The sequence below is a fragment of the Carcharodon carcharias genome, chromosome 27 (assembly GCF_017639515.1).
Source record: "Carcharodon carcharias isolate sCarCar2 chromosome 27, sCarCar2.pri, whole genome shotgun sequence".
Taxonomy (NCBI): Eukaryota; Metazoa; Chordata; class Chondrichthyes; order Lamniformes; family Lamnidae; genus Carcharodon; species Carcharodon carcharias.
In genome coordinates this window covers 11,260,158-11,280,437 of record NC_054493.1, presented here as the reverse complement: position 1 = coordinate 11,280,437, position 20,280 = coordinate 11,260,158, and the positions used below count along the sequence as shown (strand labels likewise).

The 20,280-nt window shown below is 42.9% G+C and overlaps 1 protein-coding gene across 1 annotated transcript; it reads left to right on the top strand.

Moving 5' to 3' along the window:
- Positions 1 to 13,785: 13,785 nt before the first annotated feature.
- LOC121270550 (gastrula zinc finger protein XlCGF7.1-like) lies at positions 13,786 to 18,148 on the top strand. The gene is made up of 2 exons (XM_041175912.1): positions 13,786 to 13,875; positions 14,991 to 18,148. The coding sequence occupies exon 2, from the start codon at positions 15,227 to 15,229 to the stop codon at positions 16,073 to 16,075; it is 849 nt and encodes a 282-aa protein (XP_041031846.1). The 5' UTR covers positions 13,786 to 13,875; positions 14,991 to 15,226; the 3' UTR covers positions 16,076 to 18,148.
- The last annotated feature ends 2,132 nt before the right edge of the window (positions 18,149 to 20,280 follow it).

The following is a 20,280-nucleotide window of genomic DNA, read 5'->3' as shown; positions in this document are numbered from 1 at the left end:
CATTTTTCTAACATCATCCAAAGATAGGAATTTCAAAACACACTGCTCCATTTTTAATTTTGCCAATGCTTTGTTTTCCCAAATGATTTCTTCAACCTTCGGATTGTTCAGTTTAGTGCTCAATTCCAAAACGTCAAAACTGACATCCAGCCTTGTTTGTTTGCCTAGCCAATTGAGTTTCCCAATTAGACTTCTGAGTTCCTTTTTTTCCATTTCAGAAGCTGCTGTATCTTTCTGGGAGACCCTACCATGACTAATTGCAATGGGATTGATGTTCTCTAAGTAGGATTGCTGATGTAAAAGGATGTGTGATCCTCTCTGCCTGATTTCCAATCCAATGTACTTAAATGCAACAAAAGTCTAACTTCTAATTTTGAACTCCGTTCTGAGCCCATTAATGACAACGGTTTCAAATTCGTTGCTACCACCCCACAAAAAAATAATCTAGATTCATCATCAAGATGCCTGCAAGTTCCCTCCATGATGCCAATAAAACATTGCCGGATCTACTTCCAACTGAAGACATGCCAACTTTAACAAAACTGACCTCACTGAGAAATGCCAAACTCTGAAGGTGACATTAAGACTGTATACGCTTTCATTTCTCTTCCAGAGAGTCCCTTCTGCGTTTGGTGCCTCTTTTAGTGGATGGAGGAAAACTTCCCTTAGAAGTTGGTGTCCCTACAATAAAGCAGCTTTAATATCAATGGACTTATATTCCCAAGCATTTGTAGCTAATAGAGCTAAAAAGATCTTCAACATAACTTTCCCTGCCCTAGGTGAACCTACTGTCATATCCCGGTCACCCAGTTTATATTCAAGCATTCACGCCGTTAGCCTGGCTTTAGCTTTATAAGTCCTTTAAGACGCACCTTTTCCATGCATATCCATCTATGAGACAGAGCTGGTTGTCCCCTATCTGACACCTCTGTGTATACCCCAAATTCTTTCCAACTGTGCAGTTCTTGCTGTTTGGCATCCTTTATTAATTTATTGTCTAATTTGTTTGAAGCTACTAAGACTTCTCGATCACATGGGCATCTGCTCCTTGTTACCAGTCTGTGCCATACTCCTTGATCTTGTTAAGCTATGCCCTCTATCCTGCCTTCTATAATGCTCTGGACTGTTACTGTTTGATCTCCCCCTCACATTTATGGATGTTCTTTCAACAGTTGGCGATTTCTTCCTAGAGGCATGTTGATTCCCAGACTCACTGTCTGGACTGATACTGCGTTTCCGTGCTTTCCATTTTTGTACTTCATGTTTCCAATCCATAGGCCTAACCACATGCCCTTTATCCCATACATTTAACCAGTTTTTATATTTTCCAGTGGCCTTCCCTGCTTTACCTACAATTGTCACATTCACCATTGACTAGCCCCTTCTGGCAAGTATGTAACTTTAGTGCCAGCTTTCGACAGTCATCCTCTGGGACAAATCACTTCATCTTCTTTGTCCAAATTACTGTTTCCATCTTCAGATACCCTGTCAACTTCAGCTACCTGGTCTTCAGAATCATGCAACATACGGGTTAGAAATAAATGGTTCCTCGTCCCTTTCTACACTTTCCAAACTTGCAAATTTGTAGTCTGCGCCAAATAACCTTGATGAATGCACTCGAAAAGACTAGTTCCCATGTTGTAAAATGATTGTTTCACCATCTTTACCTATAATCTTTCTCGGGCCTTTCCACTCATTAAGTCCTTCTCTCTTTTACCAATTCTCCCAGATTGAAAATAGTTTCCGATGGTCATACATTGTGACTTAGAGCTCACCAGATTCTTTCTGAAACTTTGGCTTTAAGGAACGCGCTTCCCCTTGCATGTAGTACATTTAGATGCTCAGATAAGGTAGAGCTAATCGTAGTTCCCTCCCAAGCTGGGGGACGATCACTCAGGACTGAAGGAATTTTTGGGTTTCTATCAAAAACCAACTGATATGGACTACAGCCCCCAAACATCTGCACTGAATTCTTGGCATGGACAGTTCATGCTAAAGCTGATGTTAATTTACAGCTTGGTCTATCTGCCAATATTTTATGAAGCATCTCATTTATAACTGCATGATTCCTTTCACGCACTCCATTACTAAAGGGGCTTTCAGCTCAGTATTCATAGCTATTATATTCATGTTTTTGCATATATCCTGAAACTCGTCATTAGCAAGTTCCCCCCTCCATTATCTGTGAGGGATTTCCCTGGTGGTGCCAATTCGGTCCCTATTCACTTCTCCATAATCTGATCCACAATTATTTTCACTTCTTTACTGTATATGATTGTCGATTGGCTAAACCTTATTGCCAAATCTACAAAATGTGAAATAAAAATGTTCTTTTCTTTATCCCACACCTTTAATTCCATCGCCACAACTTCATTGATATCCCTCCCTAAAGGTAGACTCACTATCGGCCGTGATGGTGTCCTTCTGTATTTCTTACAGGTATCACATCTATCGCTTATCTCCTCTATAAGTTTAACGTACTCTCCAACCCTTATTCCTGCATCCCTTCACAAAATTTTTAATCTTCGCAAAGGGTGGGAAAACCACTGAAGCAATTTTAATACAATTTGCTTTTTGTCTTCCAAATTCCTATCCCTGATGCTAATAACACTCCTTCAATCTCCTTAGTAGAAAAGTTAGGTTTCACTAAAGGAATATAATAGTGTCCAGATTGCATAAATTGTAAATCCACAGGTTTTCCAAATACAATGGCCTTGTCATTTTCCATGTCCAGCTTCATTTGTGCTTTCTTCATCAAGGGTCTGCTCAACAGTAATGGTATTTCACTAGACACTACATCCGTGCTGATGAAATGATTGACTCCAGCTATCTTACAGGGAATCGCTATCCTTTTTAAAGATTTTCGGGTATTATCATCTCTAAATCTAAAACTGGAGGAACTCTCAAATTCTTTAATCTTATTCCGGTTCTTGTCATTTAAAGACTGCAGGTAGCATTTTAACCAGTCTATTTCATAGACTGTGGACATGCTTCTGCTATCTAGCACCGCACAGTTGAAGGACTCTGCCATCAAGACATTCATCACCAGGCTGAAACTTCTTGTAACTGATACGATGCTGTCTCTTCGGTCAATGTCTCCATCTTCTTCTTCTGTCTCATGTTTAATTTCAAACACCTTATTATATCGTTTAGGACAGTTCAATGCATAATGGTATTTTGAATTACATCTAAAACACCAGACCTGGGCATTTCTGGGATTCACTTTTTTGACGTTAATTCTTATCTCCTGCCATAATTGTCAAAGGTGTTTCTGTCCCCATTGTTTCTAGTTACAAATCTCCTTTCTGACTGACACATGCGTCCTATCTCTAAACTACCTCACCATTCCGTTAACACTGTTCCTTCCATTCTCTGTCTTACCACCAAATGGCTCATTTGTGCCATGAACACTGTTGGAATGTTTTTTTTAGAGCTTCTGACATCTGTTCCAACAGTGTGTGTCTCTCTGCAAACTTAACTCCCATTAGAACTAGAAGCCTGTCCATATTCAATACTTTGGCACAGTCGAGTAACTTGAACACCAGCACCAATTGGGGAATTTCTGGACGGAACTTTTGCATTGTTGCATTTCGAACAAAGAAAAGTACAGCACAGGAACAGGCCCTTCGGCCCTCCAAGGCTGCGCCGATCATATTGCCCATCAACTAAAATGTTTTGCACTTCTGGGGTCCGTATCCCTCTATTCCCATCCTATTCATGTATTTTTCAAGCTGCCTCTTAAACAGCACTATCGTACCTGCTGAATGAGTAAGGGAGACAGGCCAATAAGAGATGCAGCAGTGAGGACAAGAATCTGGAATGATTTAGCAAATTGGAGGAGACACTCGGTGTGTACAGATGGGCCAAATGATAATATCAGACTCTTAAATTTATGAAGCTGGGTATTATTTCATCTTCTCCCCCATGATTTTACTGGAATGTGTGAAAAGTCTTGCTCCAAATAATTCCTTTGCTTTTCTCTCTCTGTCATAATTATTAGGGGACCTTCAGTGGCTATCATCACAGAATGGGAGATTTTTAACCAAGTTTTTAAATAAGAAGGAAGTTACTGCATTTGCATAATGGGCTAGTCCCAGTGCTCGTATGGTGTAAATGCCAGACTCCAGTAGGACACGTACAGAGGCAGTGCTAGTGATACCAGAGCACTATTATTAAACACAATAAGAGTGACACTGGCTAATTCCCCCTCTAAATCACATTTCAGGTCCTGCCATCTGATCAACAGTAGCGCTCCCCCCCACCAACTCTCTCGCCCTTTTAAATTAAGTGGGCTAACAGCTCTGCACACAGCCCAGAGGAATTCCAAAGGTTATATTTGACCCAGCTGTAAACAATGCATTTCTCTTTAATGCCCCTCAAAAGATCAGCCTTGATTCAAACACAATTCAATTCAGTTCTTGTCTCAGCCAATTCAGGGAGATGCAAGGCCATGGTTAATGGGACAGAGGGACCTGAGCCCACCACACTGGGCTCTTGACTGGGAAGTGTTGAAGACAGAACAGGGGTGAGGTACAAGTCAATCATTGACAGCTTAGAAACAGGTTGATCACAGAGCAAGATTCATGAGCAGTTACAGATTCAATCAAATGAATCAGGTCTCACTTTGTATCTGAGATCCCCCCCACCACCCACACAATCACACTCACTCACACACTCACATGCAGTTAGGGAATATTCCCCACACATGCACGCTCACTCACACATGCAGTTAGGGAATATTCCCCACACAGTCACACATGAACACTCACACATGCACACTCACTTACATATGTACACTCACTCACACATGTACAGTTAAATAGTCCACTGAATTCCATTATTTAATCTTCCATGGAATTTTCTTCCAACTTTCTAAATTTGTCAAAATTGGACCATGCTTCGTAAGCACTTAATAAATCATATTTTTGATAGATCTTATCCATAAAATCTAATAAAGTTTCAAAACCTTCATCTGTGTCCAAATGCTCAGGCTCCAACTCCGAAAATACTTTGCATCTTATTTTGCTTTCACATGGTAGTGAAAATGCCAAAGCCATCCCGTTTTACCTTTGGCAAGGATGTAACCTGTGTCCACATGGTTCCTTCATTATTCCATTGGTGACATGGTTGATGCTCAGAAAACATCAGTGAGTAATCAAACCCTGACAATCTACATTTTCATTCATCTATTTTTTTTTTGTTTTTTGAGTGACTCAAAACCACTTTGCTCAAAAGGTTAACTCCAAATACGGTCTTTTGTCCAAAGAAAGCTTAGTTTCCAATCTTCTTGCTTACAAGCAGGAACTATCCTCTTCCAACACTGTTAAGCTCCAATAGCTGCTTAGAAATGAAGACCAAAACCAAGACAGACTCCTTCAGAGTTTTATTGTTTGTCATAAAACTCCCCACAGATAGGACTAGTCTCAGCTGTTAACCCTTTTATACAACCAAATGGGTACTTAGTTAAACAACCTAATAATTAGCAATTGAACTTCTTTAACTGTTTCCTTTCCTAACAACCATTGTCAATTGTCATAAAAACCTATCTGGTTCACTAATGGCCATAAGGGAAGCTTGGCCTAAATAGCCAAGTGGTTATGGTACTAGACTTATAATCCCAAGATCAAGAGTTCAAATCTCACAATGGCAAACTATGAAACAATGTAACTTCATCTGAAACAGATGGAAACAGGTTTACTCAAAAAGAGTATCAAGAGTTCAAATCTCACAATGGCAAACTATGAAACAATGTAACTTCATCTGAATAGGAACAGATGGAAATGTGTTTGTACTCAAGAGTTACTCTCCATGAATCACTGACCAACAGCAGATGTGGTGAATCCAGTGAGAGCTCAAACAAAATGCCCATAAGGGAAGAAACTCTGTTGTCCTGGTCTGGCCTACATGTGACTCCAGTCCCACAGCAATATGGGGGGTGGGCAATAAATTCTCACAGCAATATCTGCATCCCACAGATGAATAATTAAAAAAAAATTCATTTTCAATTACATTATTGCCTTGTCCTTATGTCCTGGGCCTTGTCATGCTTGAAGGAATAGAACCAGCCTGACTCTACCTTGTTACCTCCTACACTGTTATCAATCCCCAGGCTGGTATAGACAGACATCTTTATCACCTCTAACGAGCACCAAAGGGGCCTATCTTTCTCACAGTTCGAGGCCAGTTCTCCTGAAAAATTTAATTCATCTTGCAGACATTGCTAACTCTGGCAAGGCTGTGACTTGATTAAATTGACCGTCATGCTTTGTGTTTTGAACCCACAGTGCGGTTCAGTACATTTCTTCAAATAGCTTCAGTTTGGGTTCTTCTTTCACCTCGATGTTCCATGTTACCACCATGAGACAGATTCCACACACAGGGTTACACCACAACCGGTCTACATTGATTAATATAAAAGAAATAAAGAAACAGTGAAAAAGTGATTGTACATTAAAAAGGTAGATTTTACGTTGGCTTACAACAGAGCCATTTTGTTAAAAGTAGGTAAGTTATAAAGCTCTGTTTAAAGTACAATGGGATGACTGTATCCATGTATAGTCACCACACTTTAGGAAGGATGTGATGGTCCTTGAGAGGGTGCAGAGGAGATTTACCAGAATGGTTTCAGCAATGAGGGATTTTAGCCAAAAGGTCAGGTTCGAGATGCTAGAGTTGTTCTCCTTGGAAAAAAGGAGGCTAATGTAGAGGTGACATAGGTGAACACCATTCGGACAGGTTTAGATCAAACAGACAAGGAAATTGGTTAGGATCGATAGAGACTGCAGGGGGCAAGGCTGCTGGTAAACTTAACCTTTCATTGCACATTCTTCTATGTACAGTACAAGGCTGAGCAGGAGGCTTCACATAGAACCATTTCTCAGCACACTTGTCACATGATCTTACATCATTGATGAGGTAGAAGATTTAAATATTTAACATTAACCCTTTACGCTACACTAAGCCTTTAGACAGCCCTTCTAACATCTCCTTCTTTGACTTTTTTTTGGATGTCATTTTCTGCTTCACCTTGGGACATTCTCCTAATGGTGAGATGTAAATAAAAATTATTTTTCAATCAAACTGTAAAGACTGGGGAAACCAGGATTAAAATAATATCTGGGTAAATGCAGTTAGATCACAGATCAGCCATGACTACAATGAATGACAGAACAGGCTCCAGCAGGTAAATGATCCTCTCCTGTCCCTAATAAACTGGGACTCAAACACCAGCTGATCAATGGAAAGTCATGGGAGAACTGGGGAGAAGACACCCCACCAGAAACCAGCACTGGAGCAGAGAAGTGAGAGAAGTCTGGGCAGAAACTACACAGGAACTAGAGCAGGTCATTCAGCCCTTCGAGCCTGCTCCACCATTCAGATTGACTCTGACTGATCAATTAGCTTGTCATCAAGATTTATTTGATTTCTGTCCAGAATATTAAGCTCCAACCCAGTTATCAGGGAAGTTAACATCAGCAGAAACAAATCCTAACTGTTAGAATGAACATTGTTCAGTCCTAGATGTGATTAACAGCAGCAACAACAGCAGAACCCAACCTGTGGAATCACATATGAATTCGCTGGTGTCTCAGCAAGTTGGATAAACGAGCAAATCTCTTCCCACACATGGAGCAAGTGAATGGCATCTCCCCAGTGTGAACCTGCTGGTGTCTCAGAAGGTGGGATGACTGAGTGAATCCCTTCCCACACTCGGAGCAGGTGAAGTGTTTCTCCCCAGTGTGAATTTGCTGGTGTGTTCGCAGATACTTCTTGCTTTTAAAGCTCTTCTCACAATCAGAACATTTGAAAGGTCTCTGATCAGTGTGAACAAGTTGATGTTCAGTGAGCTGGGATGGCTGAGTGAATCTCTTGCCACATGTAGAGCAAGTGAATGGTCTCTCCCCAGTGTGAATTCGCTGGTGTATCAGAAGGTGGGGTGAGTCAGGAAATCCCTTCCCACACACAAAGCAAATGAATGGTCTCTCCCCGGTGTGAACACGCTGGTGTCTCAGACGGTGGGATGAACGGGTGAATCCCATCCCACACACAGAGCAGGTGAATGGCTTCTCACCAGTGTGAACTCGCTGGTGTGTCACTAGATCCTGTTTGCTTTTAAAGCTCTTCTCACAGTCAGAACATTGGAATGGTCTCTTATCAGAGTGAACTCGCTGGTGTGTCAGCAGCTGGGATAAAAGTCTGAATTGTCTCTCACACAGGGAGCAGGTGAATGGCCTCTCCCCAGTGTGAGTGCGTTGATGGGCTTGTAAATCATTTTTACTTTTAAAAGTCTTCTCACAGTGAGAACACTGAAAAGGTCTCTGATCAGAGTGAACAAGTTGGTGTGTCAGAAGGTGAGATGACTGAGTGAATCCCTTTCCACACATTGAGCAAGTGAAAGGCCTCACATCCATGTGAATGCGTTGGTGTCTCTGCAGGTCCTTTGTGCTTTTAAAGCTCTTCTCACAGTCAGAACATTGAAAATGTCTCTGCTCAGAATGAACCTGCTGGTGAATCAGGAGGCTTGATAAAGCATTACATCCCTTCCCACATTCAAGGCAGGTGAATGGCCTCTCACCAGTATGAACACGCTGGTGTGTGTAGAGACTGGATGAGTAAGCAAATCCCTTCCCACACTCAGAGCAGGTGAATGGCCTCTCTCCAGTGTGACTGCGTCGATGAATATCCAATTCAGATGGGTAATTGAATCCTTTCCCACAGTCTCCACATTTCCACGGTTTCCCCGTGGTGTGGGTATCCTCGTGTCTCTCCAGGTTGAATGATGAGTTGAAGCCTTGTTTACGCAGGAGACATGTATGGTTCCCACTTGGTGTAAATGGTGTGTTCTTTTTTCACGTTGTGTAACTGGTTAAAGCTCTCTCCACAGTCAGTGCACTGGAACATTCTCACTCAGGTATGTGTGTGTCTCGGTACTTTTCCAGTTACACTGATGTTCGAAATCTTTTCCTGCAGACAGAACAAACAAACATTTCTCCTCTCACATTCAACTGCCGATTAGCTGAGGGACTCAACCAGATCTCAATGCGATGTTTGGTTTGAGTTTTGCATTCTTCCAATACCCTGTAAAATGGGATCACAAAAGTCATCTCCTTAAGTTGAGGATTGAAATTCAGTTAAGACAATTCGAGTTTCTATGGACCATTTCTTCCTCTCTTGTCACACCAAAGCTGTAAATTCCCGTCCCGCACACACTCCCTCCTCCCTGAGCTGAAATCCAAACCCATCTCACCATCTCCACCATTTCTTTCCTCCACTCCCAGTTTTCTCCCTCCCTCTCCTCTGCCTGGGTTCAGTTCTCCAGCTCCTGTCTGCAGACTGACAATAAAATCAATGAGTCTTATTGGGGGTTTGGGGCCTCCAGCGGGTGTTTCTGAATCCTCCCCGCCCACCTCCCAGGGTTTCCTTCCCTCCCACAGATCAGATCCTCATTGATTTGAGCCCAAAGTGTAACCTCTTATTTATCGTCCCCCCTCCCCCATCCCCCATCCTCTGATGTGAACCATCCTCCACTCGCTGACCCAGGATGGCGGCCGTTAACCTGGGCCTGTTCCCGGGAGGGAGAAGCCCCGCAGCTGCAAACCAGGAGCTGACAATTATTCCTCAGGGTTTGCGGATCCACAAAGTGTTTCCAAATCCTCCCACCCACCGCCTCGCTCTGACTCCGCTTCTCCGGGACAAACAGGCGCCTCTTTCCGCAAGGGCGTCAATCGCATTACGCATGCTCCAGACTTCCCGACACTACGCCTGCGTACTGGTGTCCCACTTCGTCAGCCACACTGCGCAAGCTCCAGCTCATAACGTCCGGCTGATTGACGGCAGGTCCGGACCAATAGGAAGAGGGGCAGCTTTGGCTGTCCAAAAGGGAGCAGCTGCACCTCTAACCAATCGGAGTGAACGAGGGCGGGGCTGATCCCGGATCTCCCTCATTGGCTGAAAGTCTGCATCAGTTTGAAAGCTGATTTGTCTCAAACTCCAGGAGAAAACTGGACCTTGCTGTTTGTGGCTTTAAACAGATGAAACTCTGTGGGTGTGGAGCAAACATTTCAACATATTTATGTGAAATGTGGGAACATGATGAAACAAGGCACAAACAATTCCACAGTTTTTTGTTTTTAAAAAACAATTCAAGGTCTGACTTAAAGGAATAACTGGGCAGACAGGGAATGTCACCATTAGAACAAGGCCTTGTTTCAATAAATGAACCCGGCAGAAGGGTTAGGACAGGTTAGGGAGAGGTTTAATACTGTTATCATTCAGAACTACACATAAACAAAAAAAAAACTGATCTCAAAGACAATCTCTTGTAGTATATTGTGCTGAATCAGGTTTAACGGGGTTAAATGATGTACGTTTTCTACCCTGAACAATAATATTAAAATCTGGAACATAGATGGTGATTAGGTGGGCAGATTTGGATCAGTGATAAAGTGCCACATCAAAAGTTATTGCAGAAAATAAAAGCTCATGGTGTAGGGAGCAACATATTGGCATGGATAGAAGATTGGCTAGCTAACAGGAAGCAGAGATTTGGCATAAATGGGTCTTTTTTTGGTTGGCAGGATGTGACAGCTGGTGTGCCACAGGGATCAGCACTTGGGCCTCAGCATTTTACCAGTTATATAACTGACTTGGATAAAGGCACCGAGGAATGGTTGCTAAATTTGCTGATGACACTATGATAGGTAGAAAAGGAAGTTGTGAAGAGGGCATAAGAAGGCTACAAAGTGCCATTGATGGGTTAAGTGAGTGGGCAAAGATCTGGCAAATGGAGTATGACGTGGGCAAATGTGAAATCGTTCATTTTGGCAGGAAGAATAAAAAGAAGCATATTATCTAAATGGTGAGAGATTGAGCAGCTCTAAGATTCAGAGGGACCTAGTGCATGAATCACAAAAGGTTAGTATACAGGTACAGCAGATAATTAGGAAAGCTAAAAAAGTTACCATTTATTGTGAGGGGAATTGATTACATAAGTAGGGATGTTATGCTTCAGTTGTTCAGGGCATTGGGAGACCACATCTGGAGTATTGTGTACAGTACTGGTCTCCTTATTTATGAAAGATGTAAATGCATTAGAAGCAGTTCAAGGAAGGTTTACTTGATGAATACCAGGAATGGGCGCTTTGCCTTATGAGGAAAGGCTGGACAGGTCAGGCTTGCATCCATTGAAATTTAGAAGAGTGGGAGGCAACTTAATTGAAATCTTTAAAATCCTGAGGGGTCTTGACAGGGTGGATGTGGAGAGAATGTTTCCTCTTGTGGGAGAATCTAGAACTAGGTGTTACTGTATAAAAACAAGGGGTCGCTCATTTAAGACAGAGATAGGAGAAATGTTTTTCTCTCAGAGCGTTGTGGGTTTTGCAATTCTCTTCCTCAAAAGGTGGTGGAAGCAGAGTCTTTGACTATTTTTAAGGCAGAGCTAGATAGATTCTTGACGAACAAGGGGGTGAACAGTTATCGGGGGTAGGCAGGATTGTGGAGTTGAGGTTACAATCAGATCAGCCATGATCTTATTGAATGGCGGAGCAGGCTCGAGGGGCCGAGTGGCCTACTTCTGCTCCTAATTCATATACTCGTATGTACTCCAGGAAGCCTTAAAATCAAGTTGACAATATTTCAGAACTGAATCCTGTGACAGCAGCAATCTCATTGCTCTCTGTTGGTTTGATCGATGGGAGTATTTGAAATGGAGAACATAGACGAGTTGGTGGATGATGTACAAAAGGAATTTGTGAACTATTTGAGGATAATAGTGAAGGGAAAGGAAGGATCTGGAAAGCAGGAGACTCTTCATGTTGTTTCAGGAGAAGTGGAGTCTGCGTGTGTAAATGTCAGGTTTAAACAACACTTACATACACAGGCACACACAAAAACACACACACACACACACACACACACACACATGCTCACAGACACACATGGGGACGCTTCCTGTCTGATCAGGTGGACAACATTTTGCCTCACAACAACCAACCTGATCAATACTTGGGATAAGAGCCACAATGTTCCAGAAATTCAAGTGAACATTACCCTTCAGGGACTGCAAGCAGTTTTGGCTGTCCAATTCCATCCCTTTCTCTGAACCTTAAATGAATATTGAATAACATCTGGCAGAGAAACAACAAAAAAAAAACAACATTGAGAGTTATATTGCCACCCTTGTGAACAGCCCCAGTGAAAGATATTTTGCAATACAGGACAACATCCTTGGATAATTTCAGCCATTATTTTCCTCCTGATTTTACAGATGAAGTTAGTTCTTATATTGATGTTCTCCTTGATGAAGATAATTCTTAGGTAGGTTACAAGGAGAAAGAATATCATGGAAATGTTTGCACTGACAAAGAAATAATCTTCGAAGCTACAAAATGAATAATACATTTCAGCCCCGATGTGGGGAATGTAGACAGAGGGAAGCCAGATGTGGAAGACACAAATTTAATAGCTAGATACTGGGGCAATGTTTCCATTTGTAGGAGGGACAAGAACCAGGGGACACAGTTTAAGAATTAGAGGCCTCTGTTTAAGACTGAGATGAGGAGAACGTTTTTTTCTCTTGAAGAGTTGCTGGAATGTAGAGTTATCTTCCCCAGAAAGCAGTAGAAGCTGGGTTACGGCAGAGTTAGACAGATTTTTGATAGACAAGGGAGTTAAAGGTTATGGAGGACACATAGAAAATTGGAGTTGAAACAAAACCAGATCAACCCTGATCTTATTGAATGGCGGAGCAGGCTCGAAGGGCTGAATAGCCTCCTCCTGCTCCTAAGTCCTCTGTTCATAAATAATTCTAATAACTGTATTAAGCATTTCTGTATAGTAAATGCGCTTGCACACATTAAAACTGAAGATCTGCAAAAAAGGCTGTTTCTAGCAAGTCATATTTAAGATAAGATTAGAACCAGAGGACACCAATAGAAGGTGATTGAAAAAACAAGCAATTGTGAAACAACGAAAAGGTTTCTGTGTTGCAAGTGGGATCTGGAATACACTGCCTGAGAATGTGGTGGAGGCAGATTCAATTGCGGTCTTCCAAAGAGAATTGGACAATTATCTGAAGTGAAAAAAGCTTGTGCGGTGGGACTTGGTGAGCAATTCATGCAGAAAGCTGGCACAGATATGATTTGTTGAATGCCTTCCTTCTATGCCATAACCATTGTATGATACTATGATATAAGAGAAATGCAGTGCACCAATGCAAGACAGATTGACTGTTCCTTGTGCTCCAGTGCAGGAGCGGCTACATGTGTGACCTGAGCATACAGAAAAAAACTGAAGCCATTGACAAGATTCTTGGGGGTGAAAGAAGTCTGGGGAAAGTGGGTTAATAAAACCGGGGAGCTGCAGGTTGAATGAAGTTCGAATGTGACCCCAGTGGCAATTATAAGCAGTGAACAAATATATCACTGATTTAAGTGAGATGGTTTTTCCATGTCCTAGCTCCTGTAAATACTCGAGGTAAAGGGGGCAGACTCTCAGGAGGCTCCACACCATCATGTCTAACTGATATCCTCTCAGTGTAATGTGCTCCTGCATTTATAAAGTGTCAGAACTCTTCATTGTGCTTCCTGTCCAGTATCCTCCTTATCCGTGGCTCTTCTATTTTGCTTACTGCAGGAAAAGCTTCCTGATCACTGACTCGTCCCTATGGCGGCTTCTATATCCAGAACACCCCGCTCTGCAGAAAGCCCCCTATCAATGACTATAGGAGTCCAGTGCGCAGGTGCAGCATGGGTGTGCGCTCTGAGCATGCTCAGTGTCAGTCATTGTGACAGAGTGAGGAGGAGCGGACGGTTCGGGAGGCGGGAAGAGATTGTGAGCACAGGGTAGGAATGGACTTGGAACTGGATCAACTTCTGGGTAAGCCCCAGGCACCGAATAAGAGGCCACAGGCCCCCTGTGTACCCCGCGGTGACAGGCCCTGGGGGAAGGGGGTGTTCACTGGCCGCCATCTTGCGTGCGGTGTTCAGGGCGGTTCAGAGAGGCGGGGCTTCCTCCCCGGTGACAACGCGGGTTCCCCAGGCAACTTGCCGTCATGTTGGGTGAGGAAGGCTGGGCTTGTTGATGGCGCGAGGCGGCATGGGCGGCCATCTTGGCGAGGGAGTAGGCGTGGTTTCCTCGCTGGTGACAGTACCCGGGCGGGGGGCGGGGGGGAGTGTGTGGTGGTTCACTGGCCGCCATCTTGCATGTGGTGTTCAGGGCGGATCAGGGAGGCGGGGCTTCCTCCTCGGTGACAGGCCTGGGTTACCACAGCAGCTGCAACATTTGGTAAAGGTGGAACTCATAACAAAGGCTGGTTTGAGAACCACTCAGCAGAGATGACATCTGTCATTGAAGCAAAAAGCAAAGCCTACCTCATGCACAAAATAAAAACGCAGGATCAGCCCACATCAAGAAATCCAAATTTCCTGTGACAGTGAATATCTATGTGCGCGCTTGGTCCGACCATCACCAAAGTTGCCCCCCTGAAATCGGCAGGGGATGAAGTACTCACCAACACAAGTAAACAGATGCCCCACTGGGTTGAACATGACTGTGAGATGGACATCTCCCAGTCTCTGTTTGACTCTTTCCCACAGCTTTCTGTATTGGTTAAGTTGGACAAGGAATCCTCATCACTTGAGCTTGAAAAGCCCATTTTGATTGAAGCAACAGAGTGGGTGGGCTTCAGGGTCCCAGTGATCAGGAGAGAAAGTGATTGATTCTTGATTTTATTCTCACTCTGCACAGAGAGGCTGGAGAACTGAACCCAGCTATGGTGGAGGGAGGGAGAAAACTGGGAGTGGAAAAACAAAATGATGGAGATGGTGCGATGGGTTCAGATTTTAACCCAGGGAGGAGAGAGCGCGTGTGGGATGGGGATTTACAGTTTTGGGGGTACAAGGGAGGAAAAATGTTCCATCAAAGCTGGAATCGTTTATTCTGAATTTATATCCTGTACTTAAAATGATTAATTTTGTAAACTCTTTTTACAGGTATTAGAAGGGAAGGATTTGTAGACACAAAACTCAAAACGAATGTCTTGCTTTGAGTCACTTGATTATTCATCAACCTTTGAATTTGGAAAGAAAAATTGTTGTCTGTTCTGTCTGTGGAAAAGATTTTAAGCATCAGTGTGACTGGAAAAGCACCAAGACACACACACCCAAGTGAGAGTGTTCGAGTGAACTGACCGTGGAAAGAGCTGTAACCAGTCACACAGTTTGAAGAAATGTCACCATTCACAGTAGGGAGAAATAATACACGTGTTCTGTTTGTGGTCGAGGCGTCAAACCTGGAGACGCACAAAGACACCCGCATCATGGAGAAACCATGGAAATGTGTGGATTGTGGTAAAGGATTCAATACTTCATCCCTGTTGGAAATCCATCGACGCATTCACACTGGGGAGAGGCCGTTCATCTGTCCCATGTGTGGGAAGGGATTTACGAAGACAATCTACCTGATGTTACACCAGAGAATTCACACTGAGGAGAGGCCCTTCAGCTGCACTTACTGTGGGAAGAGGTTCAACAGTTCATCCACTCTCGCAACACACCAGCGAATTCACACTGGGGAGAAGCCGTTCACCTGCTCCGTGTGTGGGGAGGGATTCACTCGGTCATCCGGCCTTTGGACACACCGGCGAGTTCACACTGAGGAGAAGCCATTCAGCTGCACTCACTGCGGAAAGAGTTTCGGACAGTCGTCCATCCTCACTGCGCACCAACGCACTCACACTGGGGAGAGACCGTTCATCTGCTCTGTGTGTGGGAAGAAGTTTTCTCAGTCATTCGACCTGGTGAGACACCAGCGACTTCACACTGGGGAGAGACCGTTCACCTGCTCCGTGTGTGGGAAGGGATTCGCTCGGTTATTCACCCTTCAGGGACACCACCGAATTCACACTGAGGAGAGTCCTTTCAGCTGCACTACCTGTGGAAAAAGTTTCAGGCAGTCATCCAATCTTCTGACTCACCAACGCACTCACACTGGAGAGAGACCTTTCACCTGCTCCTCATGTGGGAAAGCATTCACAAGGTCCTCCAGCCTGCTGAGACACCGGAAAATTCATAAATGATTACAGGGGTTGGATTCTGTTGTTATTACTGCTGTTAATCATGTCCAGGATTAATTGTCTGACAATATCAGGTTTATTTCTGCTGATGTTAACGATCCTTATAATTGGCAGGAGTTTAATATTCTGGAGATGTGACTGACATTTGGAGCTGCAATGTCATATTTTAAAAATGCCACCGCTGATCCTTCCTCTTAATCCAAGAACTCTGACCAGGAACTTGTTTACAATAAAATTATGAACTTTTACTTCAATCCTAACTTGATCTTTGATGCAAAATCTACAATCTGAAAGATTTCACTGGTTAACATCTCCAATTAGAAAGTGCTGATTAATCCTTGCTGACAATTCTTCCTGACTTACACTTTCTTCACAGTGAAACCTCCATTATGAAATTAAATTAATAAAGAACATCAAAAAAACAGTAAAACATTTTACATGCACATCAATAAAAGCTTCATCGATCAACATTGATATTGATGAAGCTTGGTAGTCGCTGAGTTCAATCATTTCTGACACAGCAGCAGCAACATTTGGTAAAGGTGGAACCCACAACAAAGACTGGTTTAAGACCTACTCAGCAGAGATGACACTTGTCATTGAAGCAAAAAGCAAAGCCTACCTGGTGCAAAAATAAACACAACAGCTATAGCACTGCGTAACTTTGAAGTAGCCAAGACAGTTGTATAAAAGAGTGGGCGATGCTGTGCAAATAAACACTGGATCTGCCTACATCAAAAGATCCAAACTGCCTGTGACAACAGAAATCTATGTTCTATGCATGATGGGATCAAGAGGGCGCTTGGTCTGACCATCACCAAAGTTTTCCCCCTGAATTTGTCAGATGATGAAGTACTCACCGACAGAAGTAAACAGATTTCCCACTGGATTGAACCTTATTGTGAGCTGTACTCCCTGAAACGGACATCTCCAAGTCTCTGTTTGACTCTCTCCCATGGTTGAGTTAGACAAGGAATCCTTATCACTTGAGCTGCAAAATTCCATTGATTGCTTAGCAAGTGGGAAGGCACCAGCAAGGATGGAATTCCAGCTGATCTGTTCAAGCACGTAAAGTCCCACCTACTGCCACACCTTCATGACCTCCTCTTTCTCTGTTAGACGGTAGGATCCATTACACAGGACGTTTGATGGAAAAATCATCGCAATAAACAAAAACAAAGGTGACAGAGGGGATTGGAACTACAGGGGCATCTCACTCCTTAGCATCATGGGGAAGGCCTTTGTTCGGGTCACATTTAAAAGACTCCATCTAGTTTCATACTGAGTGTATCCAGAAGCACAGTGCGGTTTTTGTGCTGGCAGATCTACAGTGAACATGATCTTCTCCATACGCCAGCTATAAGCAAAGTGTACAATTAGTATTAAAGCTAATATGCTGCCAGCTTCTGTGCTGAGAAAAGTGAAACATTATAATTACTGAATGAAAGTATACCTTTAAGTGTGAATTACAAGTTACTTGTATAATTGTGAAGGGTTTTGAAATCTTTGATTCTGTAAAGATAAGCTTCAGCCTTGAGCTTGTGACCCGGAGCTCACCAGCTGTGCGAAGCTCCAGACTCTTTCACTCTTCGATCAAAGAAGGTTGAAGCTTTTGTTTACCTGTGAAAGCTGATTTTTTTTGTCTGATTTTTCTTCAATCATTTGGAAAGGTGTTTGAAGAAAGGACAAAAAAACCCACTCATGTTTGGTCAAAGCTGAGAAAATACCAAAAGAATTGGAAAAACAAAGATAAAAATGGTATTTGGTTTGTCTTTGATCTGAAATTAAGTTATGTAAAGTTGACACAATTGTGCACACATTTGAGCTCCAACCCTTCTGCAAACAAGCAGAGGAGTTAACCCTCTTCACTGACAACATGGTGATGATTTGAACTAAAGACTTTGCCTTTTAAAGATTTGACTTTATCCCATTTGGTATATTTCAAAGACAAAGTGCTTGAGAACAGGAGATATGGGAGTTATTTCCAAACTGATTGCAAATACTTCTGTCACTGATGTAAAAACACCATATTATGAGAATATTGAATTGGTCAATAAAGTTCTCCAGGCTCCTGAATGAGAGAGAATGGCAATTAATGTGACAGCCCACTTAGAATAAGAGAGAAAAATCACACCACCAACTGGGAATTGGAATGATTAACCCTGGGTATAGTTCAATAGAATACATTAATCTGGTATCTGGTACATTCGAGTGAAGGCCAGGAAAGTGTAAATCAAGCTAGTAAATTGATTGCTTTGAGATGTTTGTACCCTTGCCTCTCAACTGCTTCTGATAACCTGGCCATCACTTAAGGTATTGAACCATGCAGGGGGACAGAAGCAAAGATCTTCAGATTGACACTCCCCTAATCTTTTGGTAACGTTATCTGAAAGTCAAGAGTGGCTTATATCAGGTGGCAAATGTAGCACTATTTTGGGATACTGGTAGCAGTGTGCAGATGTGATTTGCTATTTGTGGAGTAACTAAAATGCAGAAATGCTGGGTGAAGCTGCATTAAAGAATGGTTCCCAGACATGCTCAGCTACTTGTCAACATAAAAACATTGAAGTGCGTAATGTGGGCAGGAGAATGAGACAACATTTTAAATCATCAAGGTATTGACACAAACTCTATGGGGAAACTGACTTTAAAACAATCAGGATTGAATTAATCACTCTGGTATCTATCAGAAGGAGTAAAATTAAAGTGAAGAGGGATTTACAATCTGGTTTTAGAAAATATCCACAAGGTGGATGCAAGTGAACTAAGAACTGGGGAATCTTTAAAGTCCCATGTATGAACTTTTGATTGAACCATATGTATTTACGACATGCAAATAATTTCGAATTGTGTGAGATGATCTGCAAGTGGGGAGGATGAATCAAAGTCAGTAGTTATCACTAAGATAAAAGCAAAAAACTGTGGATGCTGGAAATCCAAAACAAAAGCAAAAATACCCGGAAAAACTCAGCAGGTCTGGCAGCATCTGCGGAGAGGAACACAGTTAACGTTTCGATTCCGAATGACCCTTCAACAGAACTAAGTAAAAATACAAGAGAGGTGAAGTATAAGCTGGTTTAAGGGGGGTCGGGGGGCGGGGCGGGGTGGGGGGGGTGGACAAGTAGAGCTGGATAGAGAGCCAGTGATAGGTGGAGATAACCAGAAGATGTTACAGACAAAAGGACAAAGCGATGTTGAAGGTGGTGATATTATCTAAGGAATGTGCTAATTAAGGGTAGAAAGTAGGACAAGCAAGTACAGATAGGCCAAGTGGGGGTGGGGTGGGGTGAAGGAATCAAAAAAGGCTAAAAGGTAGAGATAAAACAATGGATGGAAGTACATTTAAAAATAATGGAAATAGACGGGAAAAGAAAAATCTATATATGTTATTGGGAAAAAAGGGGGCGATTGGAAAGGGGATGGGGATGGAGGAGAGAGTTCATGATCTAAAATTGTTGAACTCAATATTCAATCTGGACGGCTGTAAAATGCCGAGTGGGAAGATGAGGTGCTGTTCCTCCAGTTTGTGTTGTGCTTCACTGGAACAATACAGCAGGCCAAGGACGGACATGTGGGCATGAGAGCAGGGTGGAGTGTTGAAATGGCAAGCGACAGGGAGGTCTGGGTAATGCTTGCGGACAGACCGAAGGTGTTCTGCAAAGCGGTCACCCAGTCTGCTTTTGGTTTCCTTTACATTGGAGAGACCAAGCGGCAGCAGTGCGCATGTGGGATCATATTGGTGACGTAACAGGGTCCCAGTGATCAGGAGAGAAAATCATTCCCTCATTGATTTTACACCCACTTTGTGCACAAGAGCTAATGATAGGCCCAGATTAGAGGATGGGCAATATGCTGCAGGGTGCATGGGTGGATGTCTGAAGAACATAAAAATAAGAGCATCAGAATTAGGAGCACCTCCCGGCCCATTGAGTTTGCTTCCCCTCTTAATAATGTCATGGCTGCTCAGCCTTGAATATATTCAATGATGAGCCTCCACTGCTCACTGGGGAAGAGAATTCCAAAGACTGACAATCCTCAGAGGGAAGAAATTTGTCGTCCTCAGTGTTAAATGGGAGATCCTTTGTTTTTAAACTGTGCCCCCTGATTCTAGATCCTTCTGTGAGGCAAAACACCTTCGCAGTGTCTATCCTGTCAATCTATCTCAGAATCTTTCATGTTTCAATAAGATCACCTCTCATTGTCTAAAC